Source organism: Paramormyrops kingsleyae, chromosome 1, assembly GCF_048594095.1.
Source record: "Paramormyrops kingsleyae isolate MSU_618 chromosome 1, PKINGS_0.4, whole genome shotgun sequence".
Taxonomy (NCBI): domain Eukaryota; kingdom Metazoa; phylum Chordata; class Actinopteri; order Osteoglossiformes; family Mormyridae; genus Paramormyrops; species Paramormyrops kingsleyae.
Genome location: NC_132797.1, coordinates 60,324,165 through 60,336,191, shown reverse-complemented (window position 1 = coordinate 60,336,191; position 12,027 = coordinate 60,324,165). Strand labels below are relative to the sequence as shown.

General features: G+C 44.5%; 1 protein-coding gene across 1 annotated transcript in view; it reads right to left on the bottom strand.

The window, feature by feature from the left end:
* Positions 1 to 455: 455 nt before the first annotated feature.
* The window catches only part of LOC111838545 (uncharacterized), a 50,330-nt gene continuing 38,758 nt past the window's right edge, over positions 456 to 12,027 (bottom strand). Inside the window, exons 18-54 of the mRNA XM_023801614.2 lie at positions 11,163 to 11,216; positions 10,863 to 10,961; positions 10,737 to 10,781; positions 10,515 to 10,613; positions 10,362 to 10,415; positions 10,103 to 10,210; positions 9,946 to 9,999; positions 9,766 to 9,864; positions 9,541 to 9,594; positions 9,345 to 9,443; positions 9,165 to 9,218; positions 9,035 to 9,088; positions 8,823 to 8,876; positions 8,657 to 8,710; positions 8,461 to 8,505; positions 8,277 to 8,375; positions 8,072 to 8,179; positions 7,923 to 7,976; positions 7,662 to 7,715; positions 7,517 to 7,570; positions 7,192 to 7,245; positions 6,998 to 7,105; positions 6,422 to 6,475; positions 6,265 to 6,318; positions 5,866 to 6,027; positions 5,647 to 5,754; positions 5,286 to 5,393; positions 5,034 to 5,087; positions 4,654 to 4,761; positions 4,287 to 4,340; positions 4,027 to 4,134; positions 3,855 to 3,908; positions 3,649 to 3,756; positions 3,235 to 3,544; positions 2,931 to 3,118; positions 2,535 to 2,777; positions 456 to 1,857 (exon numbers count right to left, since the gene is read on the bottom strand). Coding sequence (XP_023657382.2) covers positions 1,711 to 1,857; positions 2,535 to 2,777; positions 2,931 to 3,118; positions 3,235 to 3,544; positions 3,649 to 3,756; positions 3,855 to 3,908; positions 4,027 to 4,134; positions 4,287 to 4,340; positions 4,654 to 4,761; positions 5,034 to 5,087; positions 5,286 to 5,393; positions 5,647 to 5,754; positions 5,866 to 6,027; positions 6,265 to 6,318; positions 6,422 to 6,475; positions 6,998 to 7,105; positions 7,192 to 7,245; positions 7,517 to 7,570; positions 7,662 to 7,715; positions 7,923 to 7,976; positions 8,072 to 8,179; positions 8,277 to 8,375; positions 8,461 to 8,505; positions 8,657 to 8,710; positions 8,823 to 8,876; positions 9,035 to 9,088; positions 9,165 to 9,218; positions 9,345 to 9,443; positions 9,541 to 9,594; positions 9,766 to 9,864; positions 9,946 to 9,999; positions 10,103 to 10,210; positions 10,362 to 10,415; positions 10,515 to 10,613; positions 10,737 to 10,781; positions 10,863 to 10,961; positions 11,163 to 11,216 — 3,417 coding nt within the window. The 3' untranslated portion in view covers positions 456 to 1,710. The remainder of the gene's footprint in view (positions 1,858 to 2,534; positions 2,778 to 2,930; positions 3,119 to 3,234; positions 3,545 to 3,648; positions 3,757 to 3,854; positions 3,909 to 4,026; positions 4,135 to 4,286; positions 4,341 to 4,653; positions 4,762 to 5,033; positions 5,088 to 5,285; positions 5,394 to 5,646; positions 5,755 to 5,865; positions 6,028 to 6,264; positions 6,319 to 6,421; positions 6,476 to 6,997; positions 7,106 to 7,191; positions 7,246 to 7,516; positions 7,571 to 7,661; positions 7,716 to 7,922; positions 7,977 to 8,071; positions 8,180 to 8,276; positions 8,376 to 8,460; positions 8,506 to 8,656; positions 8,711 to 8,822; positions 8,877 to 9,034; positions 9,089 to 9,164; positions 9,219 to 9,344; positions 9,444 to 9,540; positions 9,595 to 9,765; positions 9,865 to 9,945; positions 10,000 to 10,102; positions 10,211 to 10,361; positions 10,416 to 10,514; positions 10,614 to 10,736; positions 10,782 to 10,862; positions 10,962 to 11,162; positions 11,217 to 12,027) is intronic.

Sequence of the window (12,027 nt, the reverse complement as noted above, 5' to 3'; positions counted from 1 at the left end):
GCTTTCTGCTCATCTCCTTTGTCATGTGCTTTGACCCTGCATGTACGTACAACATGGTGTGACCCTGCTTGTATAGTACGTGTTTCATTATATGACCCTGCATGTACAGTTCGTGTGTCATGGTCTGACACTGCGTGTGGTCCATGTGGCATGGTCTGGCCTTGCGTGTATGGTACATGTGTCTTGGTCTGGCCTATGGTCTATGTGTATCGTCTGTGTCATTGTCTGGCTTTGCATGTATGGTACGTGTGTCATAATTTGGCCCTGCGTGTATGGTATGTGTGTCATGGTGTGTCCTTGTATGTACAGTATGTGTCATGGTCTGGCCCTGCATGTACAGCACATCTGTCTGGAATGTGCCCAGTACGTGTGTCCAGCCATCTCTCTAACTTGAGAGAACCAGGGGCTCTGTGTTGCTGATGTGAGGCAATGTCCACATTTTCAGGCAAGTTGGGTATTTTTAGAACTTTTACTTGAAAAAGTTTTACACTTTAAACACAATCTTACTCATCCGCCTCATACAACATAGTGATAATAAATAAGAAAACAAGACCAATAATGTTAAGTACAAGAAAGTAAAAAAACACCCGCATCTGAAGTACTAGAAAGTTTCTCATATCTCGCCTCGCTGCCAGCGTTGGTTTGTTTCTACATCATACAGATGATTGCTGCTGAAGGTTTGATTTGGTGTTGATATAATCAGATTAATTTCACAAAAAGAGCAATATGGATAAAAAGCAGTTGTTTAATTCATTCTGTAGAAAAGTACACAAAGGACACTGGCAAAGCATTTTGGGCCAAAACTAAAAACTGCTCAGAATGTTGCATTAAAATTGAGCATTGGAAGAGAAGTGGGGCTGCGATGCATGCAACGGTGCATGCTGCTGGGGTCAGGGGCTGTTTGATGATGTGGAGCCCTTCATTGCCATCATGAAAGCCTACGCTGCTGTTAAAGCTGCACACTGTGATTGCCACGCAAATGCAGTGTGACAGAAAGTCAGTTACAGGAGACGAGGTAGCTTACATCAAGGAACCAACCAAGCAGCGGCCTGTTCTGTCACTTCCAAAAGGCAGGATTGCATAAAATGGCACCGTATTTCAAAAAGAAATGCTGCCTTTCAGTAAAACGCCACCCTCTGCTCCACTTGAGAATGCCACCATTTCCTCTGTAGCACCATTAAATAGAAATAACTAAACTAAAACAAAATTGCTGGCTTGGTGTTTAAAACTAACAGCATATAAAAGTCTGTACAAAACAAGTATGTTTAGGTATAGGATAATTGGCTTTTAGAGAAGCCAAACTGTTACCTGTAATTTATGCTATTAAAACAGCAGTTAAAATAATTTGGATCATTTATTTGAGTATCAGTTATTTTTGTCAGTGTGACATTTGTCTCAAATTAAAAAGTCTTAAAAAAACAGCCAGTATGGGTGACATTTTTTTTATCTGATGTGGTCAAATCTGTATTGCAATTACAAAGCTTTTCATTCTGAATAGCAGGAAATCACGCTTTGGCAGTTTCCCAGTATGATCTTCAAGTTATGCATAGTTTTTTTCCCCCTTTATGATCCTGCCTACCGTGCCATAATAAAAACACGGAATGTTCTGGTGAGGTTGTGGATAGCACAGTAAAGAGCTGGTCTGTCCATTGTGCAACACGACTGCACTTCAGGAGTCCACGGATTTGCCTGGCGTCCTCCGGCTCACACTTACACAAAGCACACAGGTCCGATGTCTAGGCCAAACTCCTGGTCTGTGCTGCCGATGTCAACGGGAGCCATATCTATGATTGGTAGCCTTGCTGTTTTCTGAGTCCTGTACTCAAATACAGTCTTCCCCCATCTGCTGCTCGCCTCCTGTAAAAAGGAAAATGAAATCTGTAACAGTACACTGCCTGTATAGCTCTAATGTTCAGGTGAAATAGCTCCCCCTACTGCAATAATTGCAATTATAATATTATAACCTGACCTAAAAGCCAAATCCATTTACATTAAGTATAGCTGCCCGCTGGAGGGGCCTTAGAAATGGGGTTTGGGGCATCAGGTTTCTGAGTAATGCTTAATGATATAGTCATCATTGTCAAACATCTCTTTGCATCTGTGAAATAAAGGGACAGATATTGTCCCTATTATACTAGAAAATTACTAGAGCATTTGATGGAAAATAGCAGAAAGTAAAGGAGACTATGTCTGAGGCTAAATGGTTATAAGATCTTAGAGAGTTGGGTCATATTTGTGATGCTTATAAGGCCATGAAGAGTTGGATAGTATGTGTGAGGCTGGGTGGTTATAAGGCCATGGTGAGCTGGGTTGTACATATAAGGCTGGAGGTTTATAAGATAATGGAGAATTGGGTAGTATGTGTGAGGCTGGGGGAAATAACATCATGGAGAGTTGGGTAGTATGTGTGGGGTTGGTGGGTTATAAGGTCAGGGAGAGTTGGGCAGCTTCTCAGCATCAAGCAGTGTACAAGGTTGAACACATGCAAGGTCATGGGTCATGGGCTGTGCTGGTTTCCACCAAACTTGACTCACAGAGCAGCCATCCTCCAAGACTGTGTAACGGAAGCGGCTGTTTCCTTCTGCCTTCAGCTCAAGGTCATTGGCGGCCTTGAAAACTATGGCTTTCTTCAAGTTTCCATTCTTCTTGTCATTATAGGCCACGGTGTTCTTGCAGTGGTAAGTGATGCTCTGAGAGGCCTCTTTTGATAGCAAGCGGATGAATGTCATCTGAACAGTGACAGAGTTTAGATCCTGCTCTTTGTTTCCATAGGTGAACTGTTAAATACAGAAATTTTACATTAACTATAAATTACTCACTTAGTTAAAAGAAATTCAACATCAGAAAATGTAAAAGTATATAAATAAGACAACATCCTGTTCACACACAAATAATTCAATAAAACTCCAGTGATTTGTATTAAAGCTTACATGGGCTCCACCATTCAGGTTGGCCCCAAACCATATGGGCTTGAGCACTGTTGAGCTGGAGGTCCACCATGTTTTCCGGGGGATATTGGGTGGGTTTGCAGAAATGCACGTCTCTCCAGTCTCCATGTTACAGTGTACTTTGATGGCATCACGTGCACTGCCTTGATTTGGATCAATCCAGTATTCCCCTGCAACACAGCACCAAAGGGCACATTGACCTATGATTACACTATATCGGCTCATGAGTTGAGGGATGCAACTGGAAGGTGGCAGGGCCCCTCCTGATACTGCAGCCATAACGCACCGCTGTTTTTCAGTGGGTAGCATTGTTTCAGGTCCTGGCAGGTCCTGGTAGGATGCTGCTTGCTGCCATCGGGGCTGCGCATACTGTCAATCTGGCTGCTCAGGGCCTTCAGGGTGGCCTGGACCCCAGGGTCCACCTGGAGGAGCCCCGATGAGTTGTTGTTGGGCAGAGCCTCATCCTCACTAAACTCAGGAGGGGGTGGGGGTCCAGCATCATAATCCTGGGGGCCACCAAACAAGTCATCCATTGCTGCTGTTGGGGGTCCAGGGGGGCCGGGGGGGCCGGGGGGACCAGGATCTCCAGGAGGTCCCTGATAAAAAAATAAAGAAGAAATGACATGAATAAGTAAAATATTACCTAGACCATATTCCATCTAGGTGGCGGCCTTTTATTATATATGTGCCTTTTGCTCACCTCAGGTCCAATATCACCACTGAAGCCACGTGTCCCAGGAGGTCCCATGGGTCCCAGCTGTCCAACATAGCCCTCCTTTCCTGGGGGGCCCACAGGTCCAGGAGGGCCCTAGCATTAAAATTCATATTTAGAACACTTTGCCAACATGGATTTGTATGTATATGGAGATTTTGTTTCTGCCCAAGGCCCTTGTATAATGAACTTACTCTCTGGCCACTTGGCCCAATGATTCCGGTAGATCCTTGTTCACCAGGGGTGCCCTGAAAGCAAAGAGCTACTGAATAAAGCAGCTAGACGTCCCGTATGCTCTGATCACTCTCCAGTGTCTATGTGTTCTCTTCAAATTAGAAAGTATTGTTCTGTATCATCTTTACTCACTGGTGGTCCAGGGAGCCCTTGCAGCCCAGTGAACCCTCTGTGACCTTTCTGTCCTCTTTCTCCATGTTCTCCAAGCTCACCCTTGTCTCCTCTTGGTCCCTGTGGGCCCTGGAGGTCAAACAAACAAAAACCATGATGTATTTTACAGGCATTTCTTCAACAGTTCATCAGATGGGTAGTAATGAGAGGTACAGCCGTTGTTCTGGGAAAATTAGGTGGTACATGTCATCCATACAGTGCAAGAAAAGTTGAGGTCTCACTATTAGTCCTCGCTTTCCAGCTGATCCAGGAGGTCCAGCAGGTCCCCTTGATCCCTATGAATGAAGAAGCACAAGACAACAGTAAGTGGTATGTGTTAAACCTCTACCTGATCTTGCAGTATGATGTTACAGTAGATATTCTGACTAGTTAACTTATTGCTAGGATAGTATGCATTCAGCTATTGGTTTTGTACAAAAACAAAGCATGGCAGGTTATATTAATGCAGCTAATATACTAATAGTTAGCTGGGTAAATAGTGGTGTTTCATGTTCTTGCACCCCCAACCTCAACAATCTCATGCTTTGAATAACATCTGGTGCTAAACAGCACTAAATATAATGGCAGGACAGTGCAGGAACTACCCACTTTCTCGCCTCTCTTTCCTGGACCACCTGGCAGTCCAACTGGACCTATAGTACCAGGGGCACCCTGAGCTCCAGCCAATCCCTCGGGGCCTGGGTCCCCTCTGTCCCCCTGTTATAAGACAAGACATTAGGGTCAGCAAGTTGAATCACTGTAACAGATATTCAGTTTAGTAAAAGAGTTTAAAAAAATACGTAATTATCTGCTGACTGCAGACTTTTGCATGAAGATGCCTGTGGAGGAAATGATTCAAACTATATTGGAGCAATATGCTTCCATTATTTTAACTAGATTATTAATGAATAAAAAATTAACACTAAAAGAATTTTTATGCAAAAAAGTCCGAATAGCAAACTGCTAGCAGCCCAGTGTTGCGGTCCTACCCTGGGACCCATGGCACCATCTCGGCCTGCTGGACCGTCAGATCCTGCAGGTCCCTGGGGAGGCAAACAGACACCATGTTTACTGAGGCAGGTGCTGATGAGCACAGAACTGAGTTTAATTAAAATTAAATGGGCATTGAACTGCTGAGGAATTTTTTCTTTTATCTAATCAATCCTAACAGAATATGTCATTTGTCACCAATGTGTATATGTGAGAACTGGTCCAATGTGTTACAGTAGGAGGGAGCTTACATCTGGTCCAGGGTCACCTCGAGGTCCGTTTGCACCTGGGGCACCAACTGGTCCCCCTGGGCCTTTGTCTCCTGGAGGTCCAGGGCTGCCTGGTTTTCCTGGGGGACCCTAAAGTAGGACAATCAGTGAAACCAAAAGCAGCTTTTAATCAATGCAGCATTACTGCAGGGTTATGAATGGTCATGTCACAGAAACCTGTTTTTCACCTGGAAATGAAGTGGGCAAAAAAAAAATCTCTTTAGGCATATATGAGAATACCCAAATGGTGGAGCTATGATGATGATGATGATGATGAACTGTTGAGTCATTTCTACCATAGGCGGTAAGATTTCCAGTCATAATGAGCAAAAGTGATACATACGGCTGGCCCTGGAAGTCCTGGCATTCCTCGCTCTCCCCTTTGACCAGGAAGACCGACAATGCCTCTCTGTCCTGTGGTTCCAGCAGGACCTGGTGGTCCATCGGGGCCCTGTTCCAGCAATATGTGAGAATGGTTACTAGTCATACAGTTCAATGGTTAGACAGCTGTAGGTATTGAATACCATTGCACACACGCTGACATTTCTGGTCTAGTGCTTACCATGGGCCCATCTTCTCCTGGATCTCCTTTGTCTCCTGGCGTCCCAGCAGGCCCTGAGGGGCCCTGCTCTCCCTGTTTTCCAAGGGGTCCATTATCACCACGGATGCCAGGTGGACCCTCTTTTCCAGGGGGACCAAGAGGTCCGGGCTCTCCCACTGGACCCTGGTGAAAATGCAGCCAAGCTCACAGTTATCCCTTAAAGCTCTTGTCCATTTTCCATCATTACAGCAAGAAATAAAAACAGAAAGTTTGCATTGTCTTTTTTTTTGTCCAGAAATTCAATTATATTGTAGAAATAGAAGTCACTGTGAGGTTTTCAGCCTGCTATAGTATTCCTATCTTGCCTACTGATCTGGTTAACTGCACCAACCTCCCTCTGATCATCATTTTAATACTCACAGTTGGACCTGGTGGGCCGACTCTTCCTGGGGATCCTGGGAAACCGGTTGGACCCTACAAAGACATTTGCCAATAATTTAATAAAAGCACTTCGATCAGAAAATAGGGTTGCTGAGAGCATCATGGAGTATGATTATCACAGGGTAGCTTCACTCACAGGGGCTCCTTGTGTTCCTCGGCCACCCTTCAATCCAGCAACGCCAACTGGTCCCTGTGAAGGTTTATACTAAGTTAGAATTCTTTCAGAAATGTATAGTTCATTAAAGCAAAGAATAAATACCCTACAGTTCTACCGCTACATCTGGCATAATGGTATTAGATGAACTTGCCCAGATCAACCTGAACAACAGATACCTGATGTCTATTTTCGGTAATGCTTTACATTAACTGCACCTTCATAATGCTTTTATATTGCATTCATAAAACATTCAGTACATCTTCATAATGTATTAAGTATTCATAAAACATCCATAAACATCATGTATGTACAGTATATACCTTAACATTCTAACATCCCTTAACAGCTGTAATATCAATAACAAACAGTATGATTGTATAATCATGTAATGTTTGCTATTAATATATATTAATGCTGTTAAGGGATGTTACGATGTTAAGAAGTACTTGCATGTTGCTTATAAATGTTCTATGAATGCATTATGAAGGTGCATTTAATGTAAAGCTTTGCCCTATTTCCAAACAAGTAAATGTTTCCTCATTACACTTTACTTACACTGGGTCCTGGAGGACCAGCCAAGCCCTGAGGTCCAGGAGACCCAGCATCACCCTTCTGTCCTGGCTCTCCTGGTTCACCTTTGACACCTGGCTGACCATCAGGGCCCTAGATCGAGAACACAATTACACAATTCAAAGTCAGCAGTCTTGCCCTTTTCTGCACGTTGGCTCTTCATTGTTTTTATGACTCACAGGAGGCCCAGCGAACCCAACAGCTCCAGTTGGACCAGTTTCTCCACGGGATCCCTGTAAGGCAGAAATAAAATGGTTTGGATGTTACATGGGAATACGAATCAAACATGACTATATAAAACAACTAATGCTGAGTTACATACTCCATCTCTTTATACATCACATATTGTCTGTTGGTGTGTATCTTGGCTAATGGCTTGTGCTTCCTGGAATAACCTTCATACATTGGATAAGTGGTTAAAGGTGATCGAAGAATGGATGAATATCATGTTGATTTCCTTCAGCTTTAAAACACCCATGACTGGTTTTAGCCTATTTTACTTACTGGACTTCCTCTGGATCCTAGCGGTCCAGGTGGTCCCTGTGGTCCAGGTTCACCCTACAGTGACACAAATGTCAGTTCCCAGAATGACTGATATGATTTTGGAATAGTGTAATGGTGAAAAAGTGAAAACAGATAATGCCCCCACCTTTTCTCCACTTGGCCCATGTGGTCCTGGTGGTCCGAGTGGACCAGGAAGTCCCTAACAAGAAAGGATGCGTCATTTGTACCTTTATCTGTTTGTATACAGTATATGTGTTGTACATAAAATATCTGTGAGTTAAAATGTACAAATGATTAGTTAAATATAAGAGCAAGATGAAACTGTAACTTTGAAATTATTAAAAATTCTTGAGGTAAAGTAAGGAATACAGTTGCAATCTTTTTGATTAGCCTGTGATCATCTCACCCGAGCACCATCGCTTCCAGGGGTTCCCTCTGAGCCCTTTTCACCAGGCGCACCCTAACGTTTCGGGAAGATATGACACCTTAGGACATAGACAACAAAAAACAAAATACACCCTTAGTCCTTTAATGATGAATAGCATGAGGACCCACCCTGTCGCCCTTTGGACCTGTTGGCCCAGAGATGCCTCGTTCTCCTGGCATTCCCTGCAGCCCAGGAGGACCCACATCCCCAACAGCACCAGCTGGCCCTGGGCTTCCCTGGTGGAACAGCCCAAGAAAATACAGAAATAAATATTTGGGAAAATGTCATTCTCCATTATGTTGCTATTAACCCTGCCATTTGTGATGGGTGTACCTTTGGCCCATCTGGCCCAGGGGCTCCTGGGATACCTTTGGCACCTTGGAGACCATGAGGCCCAAGCTCCCCTCTTTCACCTGGAGTTCCACGTTCTCCCTAAAGTAGAGGTGATATGATTCAATGCTTCATCCATGCGCTCATCAAAAGATAAGCATGCTTTATGAATGCTAGTGTGACTTACCCTTGGACCAATAGGACCAACTGCTCCACCCTCTCCTGGTATTCCCTAGACATGATGTGCATTTATTTTTGGTCATTATAATGAAATGAATTTATTCAAGAAAAGCTGTATAAATCATGTAGTGACTACAATTGACTGTTATCTCAAGTGTCTATGGCCTGTACGTAGTGGGGCAGATCACACAGAACCTGCTTACCTGATCTCCTGGCTTTCCTGGCTCTCCAGGTGGACCAGGGGGTCCAGGTAAACCCTGTAAAACAGTTGACACTCAATGTTTCAATTACAGTGTGACTATACCCATTCATACCAGTGATAAAAATTCTGCTCATTGTGTGTATCATTCTTAGGTGTGTCTTTCTTACCTGGAAGCCATTTACCCCAGGTGGGCCTTGTTCTCCTCTTTCACCTGCAACACCCTTGAATAAAGATAATAAACACACACTTTCAAGCTTTTCAAATGGTTACACACCTTGTTAAGGGGTCATTTTTTATGTAAATGACTGAGAATTTGAAACGCATCTGCCACTGGAACAGCTGCAAATGAAACAGTGGCTTCCGGAATTGAAAAACATACCGCAGGACCCGCTGGACCTGCTGGGCCCACTTCTCCGTCCTTCCCGGGAGGACCCTGCAGTGGACCAATCCACAGTGAGTAACAGGACAATGCTCAGTCATTAAAGACAGTCTTTAATGGTGTCACTCACCCGTTGCCCTGGTGATCCTGGCGTTCCCTGCTCACCTGTCTTCCCAGGGTCACCCTGTGAATTTACATGACCTGATGATCTTGGGGTAACCTCAGAGAGTAATTATTGTTCATAATTAATCTCAGAACAACCTTAAGCATGATGTGCATTGTTGTGTTACCAATGCATTGGAATACTTGCATTGAAACCCTTTGGTCCTGGTAAACCCATTGACCCGGGTGGGCCTCTGGTTCCTATTGGCCCAGCAGGTCCTGGCCTTCCATCCTCTCCTGCTGCTCCCTTGAAGGGAACATAAGGGTTTTTCAGCATGTAGAGCTGTCACAGTAATAGTGTTACCCAGCAATTAAGGCTTTTATAACAGAACCACCCAACCTACCAGTGGACCTGGCTTTCCTTCAGCACCCTGAACCCCAGGAGTGCCAGTCAGACCCTGGGTGAATGAACAAGAAGTGTTATTTTTAATGAGAGGATGAAGATAGATAACCATTATCAGCATGTGCTCTTCTAGCAGCTTTTGCCAATTGATATGGTGAGGATGTAGGTGATTTATTGAGGTAGATTATGGAGTTTTCTGTACACCGAACATGGTTTCCATATTTACCCTTGCACCAGGGAGGCCTGGCTCTCCTGTGCGCCCGGGATCTCCAGTAGAACCTTTTGGGCCTGAAGTCCCAGGGATCCCTCTATCACCTTGGGCACCCTATTAAAAAACATGGGCAGTTACTTCTTTCACAGTACCTGCTTAATGTTGTGAAGGAACTAGTCTTTGACCTGTATTTACCTTAGGTCCAGGTAACCCATCTGCACCTGTGAATCCTCTGTTCCCAGGAGCACCCTGTTATGGAAAGGTATGGGTGAGCAAATGCAGCTCTTAAAGGTAATGGTGTTTCAAACTCGTTGGGGATTCCTATACGTTATTTTATTCGGATGCTGCTTACCCTTTCTCCGATGGGGCCTGGTGGGCCCAATGACCCAGGATCTCCTCGAGCTCCTCTCTTCCCTTCTTCACCTTGAGGTCCTATTGGCCCTTGAGAACCAGGCGGGCCCTATGAATAAACATTGAAAGAAGAAGTCTATTGATTTTGCAGGGAAAGTACTGATATTACTCCACAGTATTCTCCCCAGTAGTCACTGTCCACAGCCAACCTACCCCCAAGTAACATCTGTTCTTCCAATTTTATAATAAATATTGCTTACAGGTTCTCCTTTTGGTCCTGCCTCTCCTTTGAAGCCAGGGACACCAACGTCTCCCTAAGACAGAGCAATATTCTTTATTAAGTACATGGCACAAGTGAAATCCCACCATTAATAATTGACCTAAGGAATATGACACCTGCAGAGGAACCTTACCGATTGACCTTTGATTCCCGGTTGTCCAGTACTTCCCTGAGGTCCTGGGGGCCCAGGGGGGCCAAGCAGGCCAACTGGCCCTTGGGGGCCTACAGTACCCTGGAGTGAAAGTAAACAATGTAATTAATGCTCCACCTTTTTAATTACAGTGCTTAGTTGTATTAATATTCCTCGATGTTTGATAGGTTGATTTATTGCTTGTAGAGGTGGTTTTATACTCACCACTGGGCCCTTGGCTCCAGGTCCACCATCTGTCCCAAGTGGTCCCTGCATATGTTTGACTGGTTTAGTAATGCCAGATGCCTTGTGATGTAAACATTATCCTGCAATTATGAGTCAGTCACGCACCTGAATGCCAGGTGCTCCAGCTAAACCTGGAGGTCCTGTCTCACCCCTCTGGCCCTGGGGCCCCTCGGGGCCCCGTACACCTGTTGGCCCTGCTTCACCCTTGTGGGGGGGGGGGGGAGCAGCAAGATTAGAAGGCAAGTTTCAGTGAGAGAATCGCTGAACTTCAATCTAGCATCTTCAAAAAGTACAAAAATCTCAGTGGTTATGGGTGAAATCAAGAGTAAATGCAGGATTGAATCTTTTGATCCTTACAGGGGCTTTGTGTAAAAATGACAGATAGGGAGCTTCATATGGTCTTACCTTCATACCAGGATTTCCTGGAAATCCTGGGGGGCCAGTGATACCCACAGGACCCTGGAACACAGACATTTGTGATGTTCACAGTGTGTCTGTCTCTTGCAGTCATTGTATTTTTGAGTTCAAATGTTGTGTAGATATAAAATTGACATATAAAATTGACATACTTTCAGAAAGACCGTGATATACAGGGGTTGGACAATGAAACTGAAACACCTGGCTTTAACCCACAATAATTTATTAGTATGGTGTCGAGCATCCTTTTGCAGCCAATACAGCATCAGTTTGTCGTGGGAATGACAGATAAAAGTCCCGCACAGTGGCCAGAGGGATTTTGAGCTATTCCTCTTGCAGAACAGTGGTTGGGCTACTACATGATGCTGGTGGAAGAAAACGTTTCCTTACTGGCTCATCCAAAACTCCCCAAAGTGGCTCAATAATATTTAGATCTGGTGATTGTGCAGACCATGGGAGATGTTCAACTTCACTTTCATCAAACCACTCTGTCACCATTCTTGCTGTGTGTATTGATGCATTATCATCCTGATATAAGGCACCACCTTCAGGGTACAATGTTTGAACCATTGGGTGAACATGGTCCTGCAGAATGGTAGTCCTTGGCTGTAATTCGCCCATCTAGAACAAGTAGTCAGCCTAGTGAATGCCATGATATTGCAGCCCAGACCATCACTGATCCACCTCTGTGGGTACGCAACAGTCCAAGTGGTAAGCCTCTTTGGGGCTTCTCCACACTGTAACTCTCCTAAATGTGGGAAAGACGGTGAAGGTGGACTTATCAGAGAACTATACATCCTGTCCATGTCATATTGTCCACGGTACAAAATTTATGGTGCTGGCACCATTGAAA